Source organism: Protopterus annectens, chromosome 14.part0 (genome assembly GCF_019279795.1).
Source record: "Protopterus annectens isolate FY-2018-M chromosome 14.part0, PAN1.0, whole genome shotgun sequence".
Classification (NCBI taxonomy): domain Eukaryota; kingdom Metazoa; phylum Chordata; order Ceratodontiformes; family Protopteridae; genus Protopterus; species Protopterus annectens.
The window spans coordinates 890735114-890761205 of NC_056748.1; the positions used below are offsets into that span (position 1 = coordinate 890735114).

Consider the following 26092-nt stretch of genomic DNA (forward strand, 5'->3'; position numbering starts at 1 on the left):
CCTGAAGCTTTGGAAGCTGGCCAGCTGTTATATCCTCTGTAGGATATAACCCATATAACTAAGGTTACTGCAGCAGTGATCAATATAATGAACATCAACGCTGTTTTACCATGTTGTTTTAGGATACTCACTAAAGCTTCTGAACCTTTTGAAGCTTTGCACTTTATATAAAAGATATATCGCTAGGTTTGCTCTTTTTAACCCTTGTACTTTTTCTTCTACTTCACCGTGCTCTGTTAATACTGATTCATAACTGTTTTATTTGCTAGCAGAATATCTTATGATACAGTTTTAACTGTTCTTTGATTTCTGCTAGACATGTTTTAACTCTTAGCCATTCATTGTATTTCAGATCATTCTGAAATGGACACTAAGTGCATGTACTTCACAGGTGAATCTTTTTCAGAAGAATATGTGCTAACCAGGTAGAATACTTAGGTGCAAAAATATAACTTGAATGGTATGGAATGACTTGCTGTACAGCCCAAATGAGAATTTGGCAGTAGTGAACAGCTTACCATTTAAAAGCTTTCTGTGTCATTTACAACTAAGAAGCTCTAAGCAGCAGGCAGTCAGCAAAACCAGAGCATAAGCTTGTTCTTTCCCCAAGAAGAAATGTTTCAGCGCTACTTAATATAACCTTTTAGATACCTTGAGGAGTGCCTTTCTTGAATACAATGTCTAATTGTAGTGGCAACAGGCAGTTGTGAACCTTATGAAAACTCTGTCTTTAGTTAACAACAGGCACAGGTGTTGGTTCTTCTGTGCCTTCAGTAAAAGGTCTCTCAATCACATCTATCACAGTCGCAGTTATATCAACTATCTATGTCAGCAAATGCACAAGAACCACTGCACAGCTCACAAAACTGCCCAGTTCTTTTCAATTCACAAACTGGCTTTGTCTATGTGAATCTAATGTTGGTGTGAATAACATGCCTCCTTAGAAAGAAATGAGGACCCCTGATACCTGTATGTCAAATAGGTCCTAAAAACTCTCAGGGTCAATAGAAATCCATTTAGGACTATACATGTAAGCCTTCACCCAGATTACCTCCAAATGCAAAACTTTTCAGCTCTGTATGCTTACTGAAGTCAATTTTGGAGTACATTGTTTGCTCTGAAGTTTTACTTTTAGGACTACATGTGAATCTAATGCAAATTCTTTTAGCTCTGCGTGTTACTGAACCCTGTTTCAGAGTACATTGTTTTCCCTGAAGTTTTACCTTTAGGACTACACATGTGAATATACTGCAAAACGTTTCAGGTCTGTATGTTTACTGAAGTCTATTTTGGAATACGTTGTTTTCCCTGAAGTTGTACTTTTATATCTGGAAAACACAAGTCATATGAGGCTCTCAGCTTCTGCAACATAAACAATTTTTGCATGAAACAAATTTGTTGTCTTCTGAGGGGATGTTCTGTAGCTAAACAAGAACTATTCCAGTTTTGTTTCTACTGTCTTACCCTTCATGTTTTTTCCATCACTTCCTTCAAAGTCTTTACAGCCCTCTGGCAGATTGTTATATAAAGCACGGAATGGAGTTATAGTTAAATGATGAACTACATTTGTCTTAGAGACACTTACAAATTCCTTAATGGTGATACAAGAGCTGTTATTATCTGACACTAGCATTTCTAGAATACCATGTATGGTAACACTTTATCTTAGGTTTTCTTTGGCTGTATACAAAGTAACAGAATACATGGTGTCCCTATACAACACATTTGAAGGAACATCTATCAAGACTAATGGCATTTTACAAAGAATGGGCCAGTGTAGTCCACATCCAGATTAGACCATAGCATATCAGTCCACTCCCCAAGGGTATAAAGGTGATTTACTCTTTACATCACATTTATCTTGATCCACGTCAGACACCATACATATGATATGTATAAGTTTTTCATTCTGCATGTTCCAGTTTTAGTTAGCAACAACAAAGATGGATTATGACTCTAGAGCCCCACAGTGTATACCCCTCTATGACGCTTAAGGTTACTGTTCTGGAATAGGGTAGCATACATTTTGGCTTAGTTATTTTAGGCCAACTTTAGAAGCCATACATATGAACTTGTGATAGAATTAGACTGCTGGCAGCCCAGTGATTACTTTGCATAGCATACACTGGTGCATTACCTATGACTTCTAACATCAACACTTGATCAGGTAAACCCCACTCAGCAGTTTCTTGTCACATTTTTTTCCTAGAGTGAGTCATTTACTCATTTCATCACAATCAGTGTAACATATCTTTTCTGAAACATCTAGGTTTGGCTCTCCTGGCAAATGAATATTAGCTGTGCATCCTTTCAGCGTTATCAATTTCTATATTCAATGCACCTTCATATTTTAACAAGCACTCTTCAAAGGCATTACTTTCAGCACTGCATAGTACAGTCATTTAAATAAGTAGGAATACAGTCTTTCTGTGAAGAGTATCTGTAAGCTGTGGCAACATGCACTTCTGAAGAACATTTTGTGTTTGGATACAACATGTACAAGCTCCTCATGATCTTAGCCACAATAGGCACTGGTACAGATCTCTCGGCTGCAATATTCAGTTACCTCCAATGTTTCTAGTTGTAAGCATGCCAAACCTGTACATTATTCAATGAATCTTTCAAGTCTTTTTAAGGTTCATACAGTGATTCTGTCTCTGTAAATCTATTTCTGATTTGAAAAACATGTCTCTTCTTTCCCTACATTTGTGAAACGGACCTAGATAGGACCCAAACACCTCTTAGTGACTTCTGGAAATTGACTGCTTTCAAAACCTTGTTAATTAATTATTTATTATTTTATACTTTCTACTTCCAGAATCATCCTCAAATCCAAGTGTATTCACTATTAAGTATCCTACAAGATATGGGTTAACTTTTCTAGTTTAAATCTCACTGTGCATGATATAAAATATATTCTTGCCACTGTCCACTCTGTTCTGTTTTCTTTATCAAGAACACTGGGAACATATGCCTTTCTGCCTGCTGTTTCAACACATACTTTTTGGCAGATTTCTTTCTGTTATTTGTATAGGTTTTTGTTATGTGCCAAATTCTACAACTAGTTTTCTTGCTTAAATACGCACCAAGAAGTTATGTGCTGTTTGCTTAGGCATCTACAATCCATTAGATTTGTTGCAGTCCATTCTGTTGGAATAGTGACAAATGCATTTCAGTTCTTGTATACTTTTACATACTGCTGCAGTCTGACCTTCTTATAGAATTACTTTTGATAAGAAAAAAAAAAAAAAGTTTTTTGAACGTGTTCATCATTGTTCTATTCTGTGCCTCAAAGTGCGTCGCAATGTGTCTCTCCATTACTCTAGATCTGGGCTAATTTTCTTAACTTAGCCAAATATTCCATTATAGATTAAATGAGCTTTCTATTAAAAGTGCCTGAACTGTGTCATTCAACTAGTCACTATGTTTAGGCTTAAAGTGTTTTCTACCAAGCCCACAAACTGCAATGAGACTTTTTTCTATTTATTTCTCTGAATAGATGATGCTTTTAGATGATGCTTTAAATTAAGCTGCAGATGTCAGTTTCATAACTGCAGAGAAGAGAAGCATGACTCTAGTTCTGTTATTGTTTTCATTTCAGTTGCCACAAACAGCTTCGGTATTTCATAGTGTTCCTTCCAGGGCTGCATTTTCAAATCAAATGCAGGGTACCTACTTTAATTTCCTCTTCTTAGGTTTGAAAAGAGTATTAGAAATCTTTCATTTCTCTAGTCCTGTTACATTCTATAATGTTGTTGATGTTACTGCCCAAAATAGAAGATAAGTTGTAATAATATAAAAGGCTGACACCCAAACATCTCAACCTATTAGTGCAAGAAGTCTGGACAAAGCCAAAAATAATGGGGGGCAGAGTTTAAATATTGCTCTTATAAACTTAGAACTTTGCTAGAAAAACATGCTTTCATTTATAATGCATTTTTCAGAAGGATAAAAAGTCTGAAACTCAAATATCTGTCATTATTTAATGACTTCAAAGCCCAGTGATTTGCCAGAAAAACACAAGTTTTAGAGGAACAGAATAAAAATACGAGGAAAAAATATGGACAGTTAAGAAGTATGTCAATACCTTAAATGAGTCAACAAAGCTTTAATGAGTGATGCTCAGAAGCATGGAAAGACAACAACATAACAATATAGCAAGACAACAACACAACAATATACACACGGCTCCACAACTCAAAAACTCAGAGACAAGAGACAATAATGAAAGAAGAGGTGCATAATAGTTGGGAAATGGATGCTCATTATGTATTATTCACAGATGAATCTTTCTCTGAACAATGCATACTAGCTAGGCATAACATCTGAATAAGATACTACAGGACTATGACTACAGTCAAATAAAATTGCATACACAAGGCAACTGTTTATACGTCTTGTGGTAGGAAACGTATGTATAACAATTACACTTAACAGAACTAGGAACAACTATGACAGTGAGTTAATTAACATACAGTTTGCAGCCTTAAACATCAAAAAGGCAGTAGAAGCATTGTTATAACTAGTAAAAGAATATGAGATACTTTGAATAACAAATTATGAAACAGTAGCACAGCAAATAGCATTACTGCCTCACAGTGCTTGGTTGTGTAACTCAGTTCTTGGCTGGGATATTTTTTCTGAGGTGTCTGCAACTCTTTGCATCAGTGTGAGTGAGTGTGAGAGAGAGAGAGAGAGAGAGAGAGAGAGAGTGTGTGTGTGTGTGTGTGTGTGTGTGTGTGTGTGTGTGTGTGTGTGTGTGTATGTGTGTGTGTGTATGTGTGTGTCTGTGTGGGGTGTTCTGTGATATGCCGAAAACTATCCAAGATTAGTTTTTCTGCCTAGATCCTATTATGTTTGGGGACAGGGGACTAATTAATTCCAGCTCAAACTATGAACAGAGAAGCAAATCTGGATTCTTCAAACATTAATGTTCTAATCAAGCTTTTCAATTATGCCACAGAAAATCCCAATTCTTGAAATTTCCTTTTATATGCTATCTGTAGTTTCCCTATCAAAGAATGAGTTAATTATATAATAATTCAATGTATGCTGTTGAAATAGCATCTACATTTGATTTTCATACAAATCAGCGTTGTCTTGTCTTGCCACGTAATCTGAAATAGCACCCACATTTCCTGGCAAAGACTAGTTCTTTGTAACAAAGAAAAGCAAGACATAAAAACCATTAAAAGCCATTAACTTTTTCATCACTAGGTTACAAAATTGTTGTGTCATGTTTTCCTGAGCTCATACTTATGAGGAAACAGGTTGCAGGCCTTTGATCACTTAGTGAGTAGAGACAAGTCATAAGCAATCAAAGGGTGGAAATGGAAGGGATCCCACTCAGGGTTTTTCATCCTTTTTGTGATTGTGTAATATGGGTTTTTATTATAAGTAGTTCAAAAGTGGGATAGAGGGGTTTACTACTCCTAAAAATGTAAAGAAGCAAAACAGACAGGTTTGGAGATGAATCTGTGTTGCTAGCATGTAATTGCTGGATATACAATAAAAAATAAAGTAAATGGAGTTAATTTAGATGAAAGTTTGTAACTGATGTGGTACTACAGGGATCAGCACTGTGGACACTTTTTTCAGTGCCAGTACAGATGATCTTTCAGTAGACTTCAAAGCAAGAAGTCTGATATTAGCTGATGTCACAAATTTATATAACGCACACTGTTCATATAAAAGGCTATACAAATGAGAACATACTTGGCATGATTGCAGGAATTTTCAATAACCTAGCAACTTTAATATAATACAAATGAATGCACTTGCAAAACAAAAAATGCACAAATCCAGGAAATTCTTATACAACTTGGAGTGGCAGGCACAACAGCAGCAATAAAAGAGGAAAGTGACCTGGGGACAATACTGTAATATCAGTAAAAAATGAAAAGCAACTAGCCTTCTATAAGACATCTAATAAGATCCCCTCTACATTACTCATCAACATAATGACTTAGACATGACAGAGACATTCAGAGAAGAGCAACATAATGAGTATATGGTCTGCCTCATGAACTATATAAAGAGAAACTAAAGAGTTTAGCATATATAGATATAAGAAGTATATGCAACAGACTTGACAGAAACTGTTGTGCATTAAGGGAATCCATTGAATCCAAGATCTACCTCATTTTAAAACAATATGTGAGCTCATTATAAGGACATAGGATAGTGTATATGTGCTATTCATTATAATGACATAGGGTAGTGTATAGGTGCTATCATTTTGCGTTTCTCTTTTTTCCCTAGCCTGTTACTGCCCCCTTCACCCTGCTCAATTGCATTGTGAAAGGGTAGTATAAATTACAAAACATATTGGACTCAGATGGTTCAGTTCCATGAAGTTTTATTTACAATGCTAAGGCAAAAACAAATGAGTGCAAACTGTGTTTGGAAACAGAAAACTACAAAAATCTTATAAGCATTCACTTTCCAAAGGTAAGAAGCAGGAGTTTCTATTCTTGCAGGCAAATCCTTCTCCCAAGTAATATTCCTTCTGTGTCACAAAATTAAGCTTCTCTTCCAAGCAGTTCCCACAATATCTCTTCCAGGTATTTTTCTCTGCTAGTGATGTCTCTTTATACACAACTTGTTCATCTGCAGTGGGAGATCAACTTCTCTTTACACACAACTCATCTGACTAGTAGGTCTACAGCTATCACTTTGAATACCCTCTCAGCATAGGCTTCTGGTTAGTTACTCTGGCAGGAATATTCATTCTGCATACAATTTAAAGTAGAACACCCATAACAAATCACCTAACAAAACAACACAACAAATTACAATTTCCCTTAGTATGGCAAAGTAGGTAAAAAGAAAGACAAGCTTTCCAAAGTTTAGATGTAGAAATGCAAAATGCTGTACAATGAGCAGGTTAATGTATGCCTAGGAATAGTTAAGGATGTAGTAATTGTTAAACAAGACCTTAAAGTTCTTGTAGTACATTCAGTGCTGAGATTATACTTCACAGTTGCAAAAAAAAACTTTGTAGTTCATGGAGCATTGTGATTACGCTTTAATATCTGAAAAAAGGCAAATTAGTTAAGTGTTAGACTGGTGTGACATCTGCTCTTAACAAATGTTAAGCAGGCTGTGCTTAGGTTGTTAAGGTTGGGTCTAGTACTACACTGTAAAATTTGCCAGTATGTATGAGCAAATGACAGTGGCAGAATAAACGATTTGGTTCTGCCTGCTGTTTGTATTCATACGGTATCTCTTTCACTTACAAATTAGAAAGAAGCTAGTATAACAGGATGTGTTTTCACCTGCATTTTCTGAAGGATACAAACTCTGAAACTCAAAAATATGTCACTATTCAGTGACTTCAATCCTCCCTGATTTGTCTAAAAACCAGGGACTTTATGGCTAACAGATCAAACAAATGAAGCAAAAATCTGGACAGTTTAGTGCCATAGCAAGCTGAGTGCAAATGTATGGGACTGTGTTACACTACCTTTCTGATACCAGTCGCTAACCAGCTAAGTGCTTTATCAATTTGAAAGCCGGCAAAACACTCAGCGTTTTTTTCTTTTTTTTTTACACTGCAACTAGTAGTACATGGAGCATAAATAGCTCCAGGTACTACAAAAAATTGTGACTGTGTCTTCAATCATAAGCTTCAATTATGTGTTCTTGACATGGATACCAAGATTCTCCTCTTGAGCTTCACTCTCAAGGTAAATTTCTTGACATCCATGTCTTAAATTCATAATAAACAGATTATGATTTGTGACCCAGTCATAATCCTCTATGTTATACATGCGCATGACATACAAAATGTGCTTAACAAAGTTTTGTTAAATGCATTTCAGTGTTGTTAATCTCTAGTCTCAGGCAAAAGCATTAACATCAACAAAGAACAACATGCAAAGCATTTTTCAAAGCTATAAAGGCTGCAATGAGCACATACACCAAAGAAAATAAATGTGCCAGCTTTTAAAGTTGTTTGTTCATCAGAGGGGTACTTAGCTTCTGATTGCAGTCTGTGCAGTAATGCAAAGAATTAGACTTCATGCTCCTAAACATTTTTTTCTCTATAAGAAGCAACACATCAGAGCAGCTAAACTCCATGTGCTACAAAGAATTAGAATTGCATCTCTCTGAGTATAACTGCTTATATGTTCTCGAAATGAGTGTTCAGATTCTGTTCTCAAGCTTCCCTTCACTCTGCTCTCAAAGTGGATTTCTTGGCATCCCTGCTTTGAGCACATAACAACATGGTTATGATCAGACTCTGGACTGTAATCTCATATTATAGGTTTTGATCTCCATGTTTTATATAAGGATTTGCATGTGTCCTGTTACAGCATTTTTTGAATTAAAAGTCCTAATAACAATTTAGGGTCTACTTCAGAATGACAAAAACGCAAACTATCGAACGCTCACATGAGCGAATAATCAGAAACTCAAAAGTGGTACTTTGGGATTGCAGTACAGTGAAGATCAAAATATTTGCCCTTTCCTCACTGTAGTGCGATCTCAGAGTAAGAAAATATATTTAGCGGAAGGTGTGGGAGGTGCAGCCCCCCACAATACCCATTTCAAGTTTCTGATTATTCACTCATGTGATCGTTCAAGAGTTTGCTTTTTCGGTTTTATGACATAGACCCACAATTTAGCCCCAACTGTACTGGACCAGCTAGCTGTCCTTCTGCAGAGTAACAAGGGATATTCTGTCCTTGACTCACCAATCACAAACTGTCTAATGTTGTTTAAAGCTATTTGCATTAGAAGCATGTTTTGGAAGAGGCAGAAGGTTATATTCAAGTGTTGCAATAAGGTAGCATTTGATTGGAGTACTACTAGTCTCATTTGTCAATAAACTGTTAACATGACAGCAAGTAGCATAACAGGGGAAAGTTTTGTTTACAGTTTTGTTGACACATACAGAAAATTCTCAAGCAGGATCTAACCAAAACCGAGATATTTTCAGTTTTAAAAAGATTCAGTCTTGCCTCCTTCTTAGTATGGTTGGTTCAGCTATTTTTAATCAAGTTAAGGTAGACCTGAGCCCCAAACAATTATATATATATTTTTTGCTTTTGCTTAGTTTTTCCCACAGGCCCAGCTTGTTTAAGGCACTGCACAACTCAAGATAGGTTGCCACAAAGCTGTGAAGCTAAAACTGACTTTGAGTGATTTGAGACCAGTATCAATATGCCTTCTAGAAAAAAAGCAATTATTCTGTTGTAAGTTCATTAAGGAAATCTGTAAAGAGGAGGAGTATAAGGAGGAACACACTTACTAAGTAGAGGAGCCAATGACACTTATTACTCAGTGATTCCCTACAGAAATAGCTGCACATATAACTACTAAACCAACCTACAGAAGAGAGTTTTTAACCCACCTAGAGGTAGTTCTATGAGACGAGCTGAACCGTTCACAGAGTTAAACGCCTTAGACAGACAGGCAAACACTACTGCTTTGAGCATGCATTCTCCCAGCAGACAGGCAAACAGTACCCCTTTGAGCATGCATTCTCCCAGCAGACAGGCAAACAGTACCCCTTTGAGCATGCATTCTCCCAGTGAGCTGACTACAGAGCTGGTGAGTGCTATAACAGCAGCTGTAGTACTGTGACCCTCCGTACAGCTGTGCTGATTACTGAGACAGTTATAGGTAGCTAAATTCACCTCTAATTGCCCTGCAACTGCTTTATCAAAATTACAGCCAATTGGCACAGCAATGAAAAGAACATAGAAGGCTCTCCTTTGGCTGGTGGGTCTTTTTTGGGTACAGAAATGATCTTAGCAGATTTCCAAAGTTCTAATAAAGTTCCAGTGCAAAGTGAAGAATTGATAACAAGCCTAGGAAGCTTAGCTAATGTAATACTGCCACAAATGGATCTGGAGTAAAGGCTGAAAAGGCTAGCTTGTCCATGACTTGGAACCTACATGTTACAACTGGACAAAGAAATAAAATTGAATGGAATCAAAAAGTGTCAACTTTATTCAGGTGCTCTGGTAGTAGCTTCCAAGAAAGGAATTAAACTGCTGCCAAAATATTCAACAAACGTATTGTCCATTTATCTTGTAGGAGTAATAATCAACTGGTGTCCAAGGAAGTCGTACAATGTTGTTTAACCCTCCCTGCTTGATTGTTCGTTTGTTTCCAGATACCCACCCCCTGAGTATAACTTAGCACAGATAGCTCTCTCTCTTTGTTGCAGGAAAGTAGTCTTGCCTCTTTTAAAATTTGATACTTAATTTAATTTTTGATGACATGGAAGTCACTTAGTGGTTGAATACACTTGCACTCTGCCATGCAGTTTTGCATTTGGCAAATGCATGACTAATCTCCATTTCATAGTCAGGGTGCAGGGGCTATTTTGCAGAGTAGACATAGAAGTTACAGAAGACCAGTCAGGATTCATAGAATAAATCTAATAAACGAAATGCAGATAAGCGCTTTTGTTCCAAAAATGCATGAAAATTCCAATTTTGTCAGGATGTTTTTATGGCCCAATTCAAAGATAATTAATCATTCTTTTTAAAAAAAATCAAGAGAATTCTTACAGACACTCGGTTCTTCCTTAACATATTTATCTTTAGGCTCACCAATCTCAGGCTGTATTATTATTACATTGTATTTCAGTGTCAATAGAGTTCATTCATGGATATTATAGAGGCAATAAATAGGTCTGTCAGAAAAGAAAATGTTGATTCTCCTATACATGCCATTCACTTCATTTAGAGAACTTTTTTGATAAGTGTGGCCCTCCAAAATGGCCCTCATCTTGTTCACATAATCACTTTTATTCATCACTCCTTTGTCTGATTTTATTACTCTAACACTTGCTGTTTGTGTAAGAAGTTTGAGGTCCTAAATTTCTACCTTATTTAAATTATTCTTTCTCACCTTCTGTGTTTCAGATCCAATTTAGTATCCAATCACTCACAGCATGCCTTTGGGATGTGATGAAAGAAACCAGAGCACGGGAGGAAACCCATGTGACCACAGGGAGGACATGCAGATACCTGTAATATTTGAGTTCCTAAGATACATAAAGAAAAAGAATGATTAATGTTATCTTAAGAATGGTTGTGGGAATATTTGAGAGGGAAAGGTATAGCACAGGATAACATAAACATGTTCGAACAACTACCTGACATGCTGCTGAAATGTAATTTTATCTTTAGGAAGAGAAATATTACCTTCAGTAGAGGGGTGTGGTGATGGTCTTCTTGTGTGGGGACTATCATGAGATATTGTTATGTTAGCATTATTTAGTTAATTCAGTTCAGTTCCTTTGTTCACAAAACAACATTCATTTCTTGGGTGATATCTTTATTTTACGTGATGGGCCTGATGATGAAGTAAACAAATTTCTAGAATATATAAATGGAACAACATAATTTTCAAAGTTTACCCACTACACTGATTATGGGATGAATTATTAGAAAGAACTGGTATGAACAAAAATTGGAATTTTTTCAAAGTGGATAGTGAAGTTAGAAAATATGTAGGAAATGGACCTGTCTGTGTATATAAATAGGGACGTAACCTAAAAGATGATTTTGAAAAATCAACTGTCCCTAAACAATGTGGGTATATGTACAAATATGGGAAATGTAAATTTTGCTCATATATTCTGGAAACAAGTGAAGTACTAATTAATGGTTTAAAGTAAAGATTCCAGGGAAATATTGTTGGGACTTTGAAAGGGTTGTTTATTGTGCTGTTTACCAACTATGTGCTTGTTTTTACGAAAAATTGAACGAAAATTGAAACAGCATATAGGAGAACACATCAACAGTATTAGGGTCAACCAAGAACTGAATGCTTTAATGAAACATAATACAGTGACTTGTGGACATGGTTTCAAATTTTTAGTATTGGAGTGTGTTCAGAAGACAAGTAGGGGCTGACCATGGCCAGTACTGCTGGAAAAAAGCAAAATTGTCTTGGCAACTCTGTTTAAATGCCAAGGCCTAGCCTGGTTTAAATGAGTCTGTCTCAATTAATAGTGTTTTGAAGTTAAGATCACTTGATAGATTGTATACATTTACAAAGTTTTTATAATGTTTTAAGCTTTAATATACCACTATTGCTTTTAAGCAGTGAAATTCTGTTTTGCTATGGGTGTGCAAAAAAGGGGGGGGGTGTAGTGTATATGCTGATTGATTGGTCCTCACTGTTTTAACTTTGATGATGTGGAAAAAAAGCGCCATTTTAACACACTATTTAAACAGTGTAACTATCAGCTATATCTGATGAAGTTCCTTGTAACTATATGCAATTTTTGGAACAAAAGCGCTTATCTACATTTCATCTGGATTTTATTGGATTTATTCTATGAATAAAGCACTTCTATTGTCAAGTACTGGTGGATTTTACACTTGTTTCCAGCTGGTTCCTGCTTGCAAGTTTTGTTGGCTGTAATATTTCCAATTCAGCAAAAAATGCTCACCGGTGTAAAACACAAGCATACCAGCATGGCAGATTAATGAGACATAACACAGAGTTCACACTAACTCAAAAATTTTTAGTTCAACTGCTGTATGAGACTAATTATATGGTATGCACAGTCTGCTGCTGGTAACATCCCTTTTTTCAAACTGTATACCAGTATATACCACACCCCCTTTTCTTTTACAAAATGATAAGATACTTTAAGCAAACACATAAATAATAATGTATTAGCATCACTGCACAAAAGCACAGAAATCTATTCTTACCTGTGTAAAAGCATGTCATCAAAGTACAGAAATCTGCTTTTAAGCATATAAAAGCATCTCATAGCTAATACAAATGGACAATGCAGTTTAGTATTTCAGACCGCACGTTTCAACGTCTTCTTATTCTGTTCCTAGATGGATGCATGTCAACTGGCTGAATGGAATTTCATTGAGTGCTGCTACTGTAAAAGGAAATAACTGAAAGCCGCTTTCAGTGTGGCTCATAGTATGTTTTTTTCTTTTTTTGCAGTGGGGAAACCCCCTACATCCCCATGTGGAGGGATCACCCCCACACCACATAAACTTATATACACCAACTGCTGCTAAAAGTGACATTCAGCAAAAGTATTTCATGGCAATTACACTCACAGAAACAGGCTTCATACTAGTCACTGACTCCCCACTATAAGCATATGCACAGTTACTGCAACAAGTCAGCTAATGGATTATTCTTTCACATCTGAATATATGTATGCCTGTTCTCTTTTCCTCAGAAGTTTGAACTTCCTAACGCTGTTGTCCAGTCTGAGAGCTATCTGGCTGCTCCCGTAGATTCTGCTCAGGTTTCATGGACTGCTGAGATGTAGCTTACAATGCATGCTTGTCTTCTTCTCTGAACTGGCTAGTAGCCCCAAGATTCTTTTTGAATGTGCCTATTTTGACATATTAGGCAATTGGAAAGGCCCAAGAGGCTCTTAACCCAGAAGATTTCAGATCTAATCAATCTGAGATTCCAAGAAAGGCTTGCAATGTGATATTTATTCTGTGTCATATACTCTAGGCTGTTACAAGGAGATATGTGTCTTACATTCTGAGGCACTAGGGATTCCATCCTCCTTGATTTCCTGCACTTCAGCAAATCAAACAGCTCAAATAGCTCTGCTAACACCAGAACAAGTGACCTAAATATTCAACAAGAGACAAACAAAACTCGATGGAGGGAAAATGTATGACCTAGTAACTACCTCACTCATCTCTGGAACATTCTTCCCCTGCAAATTAAAAAGCATGACACCATGACATCTTTCAGATCTAGCCTGTATGATTGCAGGGGTTCCCTAAATTTGCCCCTGGAATGACCTGCTTTGCCCTTCTTGAGAGGCAGGGATATACGGCATAAGAGTGGGTGTCAGTAAGGTGAACATGGTCTTTTGATGAACTGCCTTGTAACTCCTGTGAACCTGTTTTGACTCTGGAATATTTGATATGAATTGGTGGCACGTATGAGAGTACTATGGTATAAACCATGACTTATATATAGCCAAAATGGACACTGACTGACAACTGAGATAGGAGTCCTGCGTCGGTTTCTTAAGTTAATGGTATTGAAACCAGCAACAGCTGGCTATCTCAAAGCAAAAACAACTACTAAAGAAAGAATTCCAAACAATGATAACAGAAGTAATACATTCCTAAAGAAGTTGTTAACATGCATTGCGAGAGATTTTACATTCATGCTGTCTTAAGATCCAGAAAGATATTGTGCTGAAAGTTATTTATAATCAGGTACCAAAAGTATAATCAATTGTAAGAAACTAGTGAACATAGGATGTATTAGTACTGCTGAGGGTAAAATATATAGTTAGAATTTAATTATTTCCAAAAATATTCAAATAAAGGAATGCTATCAGCAAGTACTATATATCTAAGCTAGACTTAGAGGTGGGTGGGCATGACAAGGGCACTGCTGGCCTTCCTGTTTTTGTCAAGAGATGGTCAGTTTTACAAGACATGCCAGTGCAACTGTCTGTGGTCTTAAAGTAGTTAATGCCATTTACTGCCACTGATTTGTATTGTGCTTGACAGTCAGTACCACAACAGGCAGGGTCAACATTCTAAAAATAGTGTATAGATAATTTTAAATTATTAGGTTTAAGTAACATGTACCTGCAAAAAATGTCAGCTATGCAGCTTTGACATCACATTGTGTCAGTTTCATGTACTAAAACATATTATTACAATAATGCAAACATATTAGCCCCATCGTCTCAGTCCCTCTCACATTAAGTTGTTACTGCTTCTGTATCAGCCTTCTTGTTCATCATACTGCATAAGCAAAGGACTGAGAGTGATTTCCAGGTTATGTTTGGAACTATCAAGCAGTATTTTATTTTCATTTCAAGTCCCTGAGCTATATAATTCACTTCCCTACCTGTTGAGGCAGGAACCAAATGTGGCTTATTCTTAAGAATTATCTTTTCTGGAAAAGCTTATTATAACATGAACTCTTTAAATTGGCAAGCTTTCTGTAAATGCATTTTTAGAGTATGTTTAGCTTGAACTGATGATTTTATGATTTGCTTTATGTATTGATATATTATATCAAACATCCCCCTTTTTATGTGTCTTTTTAAAATGTTTTGAACTTATATTGAGGTCTTTTTGCAATAACTTGAACTAACATGAACAGGACATGTCTCAAGTTTTCAAGGTAATGGCTAGCTCAGATGAGATACAGAAGAGCATTACTTCACTAAGGGAGTGGTATTTGCTTATAATAGCCTTTTTTGAGATGTAATATGGGGCAGATATAAGGCCAATCCTTATAAGGACTGCAGCAAGTGATAAGGAACCTATTAGTAGAACTTCTAGGATAAAAAAGAAAGAAAAGTTTAGAATGGCGTAATCTTTATTTGTCATTAAAGATTATATGTGTTTATAAAAAGTGTTGGATGTTTTGTATTTAGCATTAGCATGTCCTATGTGGCATACTGTTTTATTGTTAACTATTCTCATACTTAATCTGGAACTGATTAGTAACACTTTTAGTATCCACACTATGGACTGCATCCTTACTATTTGGAAGAGCAAAATAAAGAAAAATTAAAGTCTTTGAAAGCTTTGTAGTTGAAAAACAAAAATGGTTAGTTCTTGTGAATGATACAATAAAGTTCTTCATAAGCTGCATTAAAAAGGCAGCTGAGGAACAATATTTCTAAACAATCATAGAGCTATACTTTCTCTGCAACTTAAGACTGTTTCATGTTACTTTTTAATTGTGAAAAGTGTTGCATCAATGTTACTTTGGGGGGGGGAATATATGCACACATACCACAAAGTACAATTCATATAATGAATTTTGGGCAGTTCACTGAAAACATAGTTCAGCAAAAATGTAAAGAACTTTTAAATATTAATTTATTATGTGATACCTCCTTTATCTTAGTTAGGGTCATATGAACAGAGTGTATTGTGACAAGAATTATCATGCAATGAACCAATCCTTGATGGGGTGCCAGTCCACTGCAGTTATCCTAATAGATAAAAAGTTGAAAATAAATGAAAGCTGCATTGAAAAAAAATCAGTCCTTGAGCTTTAGGTGAATTGCTCTGCACTTTCATATAACAGATTTGCAGCAAAAGAAGCAAAGCTAATAGTTCTATAAACTCATAGCTTCATCTGCTGCTGCTGTTGCTGAGTAAGATGCCACTGAGGTGAGTGTACACAATAGGAGGGTAACTTAGCTGAGCGCTCCATTTTAATTGCTGATTCATTAATGACTGGCACACCTTTAGTAAACAGCATGCTGACAAGTCTGTTAGCTGCAGGATAGAATATCACAGTACTCCCTTAGGAGGTGAGCTACATTTCCTACTAATAAACAAAGGTACCGCCTTATTCATGTACTCCTTGATCTGATGTTATTATGGTAAAAGCTAGCTAATTTTTGTTGCCTATGTATATGTGTATCACAGTAAATTTTTTACATTCAAAGGTACTAGTAGTAATTTGCAGGAAAGGATTGTGTGTTTTGGAAAACTGTACCTTTCAGAGAAACTTTTCTGTGGCAGACATGCAGCTTGGATGCACAATGTAATACTGGTGGCAAAGTCTCCTGCTATATATGCCTGCAAATTGCTGCCATCTGCAGGAGGTTACTGTGTTGGAATTTACATCAGTTGTCATAATCTTTGCCAGAGGTTGTAGCTATAAACTGCTTGAGTCTGGGCAGAGATTCTGTACTTGTAAGCCAAAGTTGTACAGTACTGCTTCCGTCCACTGCTGTCATCCTGGCAGACTGATGAAATGCATACTCTCATACGTCTGTGCTGTAAGAAGATGATGGGTCCATACTGCAGCATTTAACATGCTCACACCATTATGGACATTGTGATATCCTTTTTCACACAATCCATTCTTACTTGGTCCAACTATGGTTATGCTTCCATGCTGGTTAACCAAGTTACACCAAGCTTTTTCTGCTACTTGTAGCTGCTTTGTTGTAGTGCAGTTATAACCACATTTACTTAACTATTCTAGACTAAATTTAAAAGCAGTAAAATAGCACATTTAGCCAACATGACCAGCAGTCATAGTATGAAAAGGACAGATAAGGGGAAAAATATCACTACAAAAATCGTGTGCATGTTGTTTACACCACTACACTGGTTCATAGATAAAATGTGCCTCTGTATTCTGTTTACTTGTGGACTTATCTATTGCCCTTAGTAGCTGCAGAGCTACTAGTAACAGTGACTCATAGAGTTAATGAGTGTATTTTTCCCAGAATTGTATTAAATGCACAGACACTGACATTACACAATCATAGCACGGAGACAGAACAAAGTATAAAACAGGAGTGGATGACTGGAGCATGTTACCTTAGTGACTACAACATTGCTTACCTATATAGCTTCTATTTAATAGTCTTAGGAGTATTATTACTGAATATGAAATGTTCCTAAGTGGCTAGAACCTTGCTGAGGTACCATTTTCCATATCAGTAATTCCACATCATCATCAAATATTTTTTCATCATGTTCTTACACATGGCAGCCTTTTACACTGCTTTAATTACAAATGAATGTCGACTATTTAAATTGTATTTTTGTGTGAAGTATATGATTTAATCTTTAATTTAAAATAATTATGATTGAATACTAAAATGGAAAACTATTTCTGAGGTTTAAATGGAATAAACTGGAAAGGGCATAATTTAAAAACAGTCCATGATGTAGTCAGGTTTGGGGAAAAGAAATTACCCACAGCTTGCTGTAACCTGCCAGGAAAGAATAGCTTCAGACGTCAATCTAGCCTTAAATACATGAGAACCCTACTCAAACCCCTAAAGATTACTTTAATACAGATGTGAAAACATAAACGGACATACTTGAATAAAACCAACCGTTTATTATTTCACACTTAATATATAGACAATTTAATACAAGATATGACAGATTTTTTTTACTGATGATTAAGTTTACTGCATATCCAAAATGTATATTTTATTTTATTTTATTTTAGTAACCAGATAAGCATTAAAAGGTAGGACTGCTTGCTTACATGGGTATTCTTTGAAAACAGCATGTAAATTGAAAAGTGGCTTAACAATGTAGCTTACTTAGAATCATACAGTAACACTGAACAGCAGGGATCAAATTCAAGTCTGTTGAAAAGGGGTCTATATCAAAACTTCGAAGAAGTAAAACGCCGAACGCTAAAACATCGAACCCACAACATCGAATGATGAAAACAGAGAAGCCCCGGAACATCGAAATCTTACCTAGGGCAAGATTTCGGTGGGTCGTTCCGTGGCTTTGCTATTTCCTCCATTGTGGTGCGAGAGTTAGGGACCTTAGGGTTAGGGTGCGGGTTAAGGTAAGTGGATAGTTAGTAATGTACGTACGGTGTAGTGTAGGGTTTGGTTTTGTTAACTGTATGTGTGTGTATTAATTGCTTTGTTTGTGCATAGTTTCATAGGGTATGTGTGCAATAGCTATGGACCTTAGGGTTAGGGTGCGGGTTAAGGTAAGTGGATAGTTAGTAATGTATGTGTGGTTTAGTGTGGGGTTGGGTTTTGTTAACTCTATGTGTGTGGTTTATTTATTTTGGTGTGCTTGTGTTGTGTGTATGTTTCTCGGAACAGCAAGTTTTTTCCAGGGAAAAAATTTGCTGTTCTGAGCGTTCGATGTTTTCAATATTCAAAATTCCAAGTTCGAACATATGGTGTTTGACATTTTGGAATTTCGAATATATGATATAGACCCATTGTACTGCATGCTCAAACTACAGCTTTTAAATGGTGGACACAAACAGATCCAGAAATGGACACCAAGAAGTTCACTAACAGTGGAATAGAGAAACCATTCTAGAAACCACTTTTTCTGTTTTGACACTGCAGTAACTTTGCTACCATATCCATTCATAACATACCAGATCCAAAGAGTCCCTCTCTGCTCTCTCATATTTATATTTTATTCATCTTTTGAATGCACAATTGTACTATGGACTTAATGAGTTGATGTGAGGTAATGTTTATAGTAAAATGAGGAAATCTGGGTAGGACTTCAGAAATAACCCTTGTGCAATTAGCCAGATACATTCCATTATTCATTTAATGTGCCCCTGAATTAATATTACATCAGGCAGATGAGACCACAGATTAACAGAATATAAAAAGTGCAACAACTCATAGGCTGCAGCAGCTTCTTATGCTATAATGTCATAGACTGCAGGAGCTTATTATGCTAAAGTATCATAAGCAGCAGCAGCTTTTTCTGCTCAATGTCATAGGCTGCAGCAGCTTCTTATGCTACAATGTCATAGGCTGCAGCAGCTTCGTTTGCTACAATGCCATAGGCTGCAGCAGCATCTTATGCTACAATGCCATAGGCTGCAGCAGCTACTTCTGCTGCAGTGTACCATTAGTATCTGAACTGCTGATAATAATAATCATACCATTACTGACAGTAATACTGAGTGGCCTTTTTCCAACATGAAAAAAGCATCTTATGTATGCCTTGTACACCCTGCCCATCCAACTGTCATCCTGTAAAGTTAACTTTAAAGAAACATGATTTATACGGTCATTCATGCCCTTCACAGTATTAGTGAAGCTGTGTATCCCATTCTTCCTTCTGCTATTATTTCCAAGCAAATCATCAGCACTGACCTGTAGTGACCTTATAGCTGCAGCTAGAATGGTTTTAGCGAATGAGTATCAGTGTACTTGAACATGCACACACTGATTCATTTGGCCAGGCTGCACTCAAGACTCACTGTAGGGATACCACTTTCTAGGGACTATCTAGGGGAATTGTGGCTACTCCACATATTGGATACAAGGCAAGTGCAAGATAGAGGAATAACATTGTTGTCTCCCCAAGGAGAATGTAGTTCTTTAGGAAGTTCACTAATTTACTTTTCAATTAACTAATGAAAGCCAACCCCACACCTGTTCATCATCCTCCCCATCTACAAACATTACTTTCTCCAGCCAACAGCTACAATTTACCCCTCACAGTGTTGGGAGCATCAACAACAAAATGGATCAACTACATGGCTTCCTACAAACTCATTCACCTAAGTTCAATGTTATTACAGAGCCATGGGTTAAATATGACACCCCAAATCTTACTCACTACTTCTCATGTCATTCACATACATTTAAGTAATGTTCAGGTAAAAATGGTGTTACTACCCTATTCCTATATAAAAATACACATACTATACCCTATTTCACCAACTCCTTCAATCATTACATCGCTAACTGGCTTCTAATTCACATTTTATTAACAGCTCTCCTCATCTCCTAGCAGCAGCTTACAATACACCTGCTTTCTGCCCTGACAAATACAAAACCTAAGTCTGCAACCTCTCCATTCATTTTAACCTTACAAAACTTACTTATTCTTGGAGACTTCAATATTAACTTTATGGCCCCTTTATAGAATGACATTCATAATGCAGCGTAAAGTGAATAATTACAAAACCCATCAGATGCAATTTCAAAATGAGCACTCACACCTGACCATGTTATTGCTAACCTTCTCAGTAAAATTTCCTCCATTAAAAAGTTTGCTCTTTTACTAAATAATCACGTATCAACAAATTTTGTCTTCATCCCTCTTCACAAAATTGCCACCTAAACTTATCATATTTTGATCTACATCTCCAAAGCACATTGACAAACTTAAACAAGATCTTTAAAAATGACAAGTATCCTGTCCTATTGAGTACTAACTCTTCCACAGCAGTATCGCCTCAGAATGAAAAATGATACTACCTTCAAAAAAAAAATTCTTAACTATCTCAAGACTTTAAAGTTCCAACTCCAAACTCGAGAGAGCTAGGCAACTCGATGCTTTATTTAAAACTAAAGCCTTAGGCTGGATGAATGGGAAAAAAGACCCAAGCCCAGAAAAGAAAGACAGTGCCTGACTCTATGAAACTTAAAAAAAAGAGCTGTGAGACATCACACAGTCATCTAACTGTAAAACCAATAAAGTACATATTTAACAGGCAAAGAAATTCTGACAACTAGTTAACAACTGGCTGGTCCTTTAACTTAAGTAATGATGCAAACGGAAACTATTTCTGCATCCTCTATCACCCTCTCCTCCACTAATTTCCTAAATTACTTTACTAATCCTCCTTTACATAGCATTTCTCTCTCCCTCTTCAGAACCTCCACCTTACACACCTCACTTTTACTTCTCTTCTGTAAATAAAATACTGCTGCAAAATTACTTTTCGATTTCCTACCTACTGATGCCCTATCTCTTTCAGATGGACTTCTGCTTTAATTCCTCAATTTGTGTTGATAACATTATAGCCAACCCTTGCAATACACCTATAATCTCTGCCTTTTCATAATATTATGCCTCAGGTCTAGAAACAAGTGAGGGGTACCCTATTTCCAAAGATTCACATGTTTTCTACAGCCATAACCTCAGGACAATATCCATGCCTCGTGTATTTTTTACAAGAAACATCTACATTGAATTACCACTTATGACATAAGCAATCATACATTTATATAAATGAAAGCAAACCATACTGACACATTTTTAGTTGCAAACATTTTACATCGCTTATAATTTTCTGTACAATCATTGTCAGTCAAACATTAAATAGCTTGTTTAATTCATAATATCCATGCCTCCTAAGTTAGGACATATCCTTGAAAAAAATGTACCCTCAATCAGCCACTTGTAGACAAATTCTTTGCTATCCATAACCAGCATGGCTTAAGGACTGGCTGCAGCACCTTGACCATTTCATACATGCTTATGTATTAATACAGACACAGAACATCTACCAAATACTATTTTATAGACCTAACCATAACTGTAATTACAGCCCACATAAACTACCAACAGAAGAACTATTGATGCTCTTAAATGGTTTTAGGACTTCCACTCCCATGGAACTTTCAAAGTTAATACAAGCCCAAAAACCTCCTCTATTTCCATTTTATAGATGGGAATACATCAGTGCTCTGTACTATTACCACCTGCTCTTCTGGCTTTGTAAACAGGCTTCCCTCTGACCTGCCCCACATCCCTATCATACTGTATACTGATAACATGACATTTTATATCTACTGTAGTTTTGTGTGGCTTAACTTTATGTTGATTTTATTACTAATTTTATATTCTTATCTTTATTTTTAATTATTTTTTTATTATTAACATTTCTCTTTGTTATGTTTTGTGTGGAGCTTTTCTCCCCGGGCCTCTACTGAAAATGGACATATATCCAGCTAGACTAGCCCGGTCAACAAATGTAAAATAAAATAAAATAAATTTATAGATCTACTTCAACCCTTCCACTATCAAATCAGAATTAGAGAAAGATCTTAATATTCTCATCAGATCCATTAAGAAAATAAACCTTCTTCTCAACAGATGCAGCTGCCTTAGGTAGGTACAAGCTGTTAGGGGGCACAATCAGCAATGCTCATCATGCACATATGGAATATTAGCAACGCATAACTGGCATTCATTTAGTATTTTCACTGCTTAGCTGCTGCGGTTAACTAAGCAACAATTACTAATGTGTTTTCTTGAATTATTACTAAAATATTGCTAGAGGAGTCAATGAAATTTCTTATTTTATTTATTTGTTTTATTTATTTTTGAGTGGGTTTCAGACTAAGGGAGAACTGCAAATGGTGCCAATTTACCTAGCTACTTCTCATCAAAGATATTTAGCACAAAACAAAAAATGGGCTAGTAGATTAATTCCTGCTACCTGGAGGTCTATACTGTCAATTAAACTTCTAACACCACAAAAACATGACTAAATCAAAAATTGTCAAAATCATTTTTGTGAAGAGGAAAATGTTGTACTTCCTTTCTTCACAAGGAAGGAATTATACAAGAAAGGACATTGTGCAAACTCAATTAGAATATGACCATCCAATAATTTTAGCTGCTTTCAAAAAGAACGTATCAGCTCAGAAACAACTCCAAACAAATCTGTAAGTTCATTATCCTATCCCCTAAAAAGAGAACACCAGTATTATATTCTTAGAAAAGCAAAATGACATCATGTACAGCAATGATCACAATTACTGCTTGTATCAGTTCTGTTCAAACTTCTTTGTCAAGAATTCTTCATGGCCTCAGTAGATCAATGCTATTAGATGTTCCGACTACCATACTAGATCTCTTCTTTTATATGCAACCACCCTTCCTCCCCAGTATATTGAAAAGCACTGTACTGCACATGTTTTCTTACTAATAAGACCCATGTTTTGGAAATCCCTATCTTCCAAGTTAAATATATTCAGAATTTCATTCAGTGCTGAAATGCATTTAAGAAATCCATCTAAAATGTAACTGCTTCTACACCACAGCCATAATGTAGCCCATTTCAATCTTTTAGACCTTATTAACATTCATCTTTAATTTCTAAATATCTGTTCTATGTGGTTTTCTTTCCTTTTCTTTAACCACTCACTCTTTCTCAAACTCTTCCAGCCTCCTTTTCTCCTCCTTTTCCACTAAACTGTAAATATTGCATATACTATATAAAGGGATAATTTAGAAATGCTTATTGTTGCCTGTTAATTTTGCAACAATCTCTTCATATTCTCCATGGGTGCTGTACTTATTTCATCTTTTCTTTTTCTTTCTTTCCTATTTTTTATATATAAGAAAAAAACTTTCATGAATTGTTTTCATGTACATTTCTATTTGGGTGTGTTAGGCTGGCATGAAAATTGTTCTTGTGGATAAATGTCCTAAAGTAAACTCGCAAACTAAATCCTGTCAGTGAGGAAGATCTCATAGGTTCATAGGTTGATAATAAGCTATCGGCCCTTGGGCCTATGCAAGCCTAGCCATAACAATTCCCTGGATATTCTTCCCACTTCATCAATGCTCATAGATGGTGGGCAACCTGCATTCTGTAAGTTAGCTGCTCATACAGAGATGACAGAGTTCGTAGGTTGTATTTCATACACGGTTTCAAAAGAATAGCAGTGCCATATTTCAACACTAAATAATGAACAGTTGCTTGAATGCTGGAACATACATTTAAACAGCTTCAGCAACAAGTTAACAAACTGACAAGACTATTGAAGGAGCAGAGGCAAACTATACAGTCATTCCATGTGCTAGTTTTAAAACATTTTGGATTTGATCAACTGACCTCTTGGCATGGTGTGGTTGACTTGCAGTACTCGGTGTTCTTTATGGTCATGCTTTATGGAACATTAGTTTTGCAACAGAAAGTTATGACAATTTCCACAAATGTTTTGGACCACAATATGAAGTTACAGGAATGTTTTGCATGCTGTAGGTTAACAACTTAATGAATGTTTTAGCAAAATTGTTAAATTCTTAGTCCTCTGTTTAGGAAACCATGTATTAATAGCACTCCCTACTTTAACTATTATTTAATACCATCTTTTGTATTATAAGGTTTAATGCAATATAATAACAGTAACATTAATACTGATAATAATAACAACAATAATAGTTAAATTCAAAGTATGAATGTGTTTGCCTGTTAAAATAAAATGGGCTGAAGGGGAAAAAAAGTGTGATGGAGATTAAGATATACAGCAGATTGAATCCATCATCAATGAACATCAAAGGCATGGTGTGGAGGTTCATCGGAAGACCATCAAAGAAATGAATAACTTACAAGGAGGAGCAGTGCCCCACATATAAATAGAATTGCAGAAGGGAAGTACAAAATACTAAGGAAACTGACTAGGCTGGCTTCCCCTCTTGCGAATAAAGAAATTGTATATAGTAGTAATGTCTACATTACCCATACAAATGATCTAAAAACTGTCCCTAGCAGCAGGTGGATCCTGTCCCGCTGCTACTGTACGGTTCACAGAGATCCCCTCAACAAATGGTTAAGAGAGTCAAGGCACAACAGTAGGAGTCCCATCACAATGCATGGCAGAATAAAGTATCTTAGCATTTCTACAATGTTCCCGAAAACATCAAATTACGTAACCAGAAGGATATGAAACGTGCATTAAAATATCAGCAATACATGTGTGTTGAATATGTTTATCTATAATCAACCAAAGTCAATAAAGGGGAAAGTGGGTGCTGGGTGCAGTGATGTGATGAACATAAAAATGCGCACGTGGGTGGTGTGCTGCGAGTGTGGAAAGCACTACGAACCCGATTACTAACATCAGCAACGTATGTATTGTAAAAAATAAATACATAAATAAGTTTCGCCATCATTGCTGACTTATGATGACTCTGACATGAACAGTTCATCAGACTTGCGATCACAGCCTCTAGTAACAAGGGTGGGGGAGGTGAGGGCGCTGTCATTTCCTTACCTGCCTCAGGTATGCTCGGACTGCTGTAGAGGAGATTAAACAAAAGCAGCTGGCAGGCGACTAGCAGAGTTTTGCTCCAGGGACTCAAAGCAGACATTATTTTATTTTGCTTTCCTCCTCAGCGCGGCTCGGACACTACCTCAAATCCACTGACCTAGACTGCTCAGGCTGTCAGTCCGGAGAAAATGGCATCGGTCGTTTTACTACTCGCACAAATGAATGCACAACTCCTTGCCCTTTGCACATAAACTATTTCATACTGTTCCAGATTTCGTCCCCTCCTACACTCCTCACCAGAAGTCTGCAAAGAAAAGTTGCACTTGTGGGGGCGCCTCCTAAGTTTGAAAAAAAAAAACGCCCTTAAGGGAGAGGAAAGGAGAGGGAGGGAGAAGCAGCTCCCTCGCGTATTTGGGCGAGCACTTCCTAAATTACATTTTGAGTTTTAAAACAGACACCCCAATGATGCAACGTGCTGAAAAAAATCCCATGCAGTTGGCAAGATGCCACAAGCAATAAAGTCTGACTTGAAAGTGCAAATAACTCTTTTGTGCAAGAGACGAAAGCAATTTGACTGAAAGTACTCGTTTGAAGAAGGCAGGGATTCCCCAGGGTCTTATCACCCTCAGTGTGTCTGAAGTGCCCACCTGCCCGGACAAGAACCAGCCCCTCGTTTGGCTGCAAGCAAGAAGCAGTAAATGCTGACATAACATTTCTACTTATCTGAGCATTAAAATCGTGGCAATGGACTTTAAAATCATGAGTCAGAAATTAGGAATAAATGTGTTTTTTTTTTCAGAACAGAATTTATAGAGTGTGATAAGAATCTCAGCACCGACTTAGTTATATAATAAGTATTCAGTG

At 36.5% G+C, this 26092-nt stretch overlaps 1 protein-coding gene across 4 annotated transcripts in view; it reads right to left on the minus strand.

Moving 5' to 3' along the window:
- The window catches only part of LOC122789323 (collagen alpha-1(XII) chain-like), a 1412827-nt gene extending 1387153 nt beyond the window's left edge, over nt 1-25674 (minus strand). The window contains exon 1 of one of the 4 annotated variants that reach the window (XM_044056685.1): nt 25232-25674. In XM_044056685.1, the coding sequence (XP_043912620.1) occupies nt 25232-25328 (97 nt within the window). In that variant the 5' untranslated portion in view covers nt 25329-25674. The remainder of the gene's footprint in view (nt 1-25231) is intronic. The other 3 variants (XM_044056683.1, XM_044056682.1, XM_044056681.1) reach the window with 3 other exon arrangements.
- Between the last annotated feature and the right edge of the window lie 418 nt (nt 25675-26092).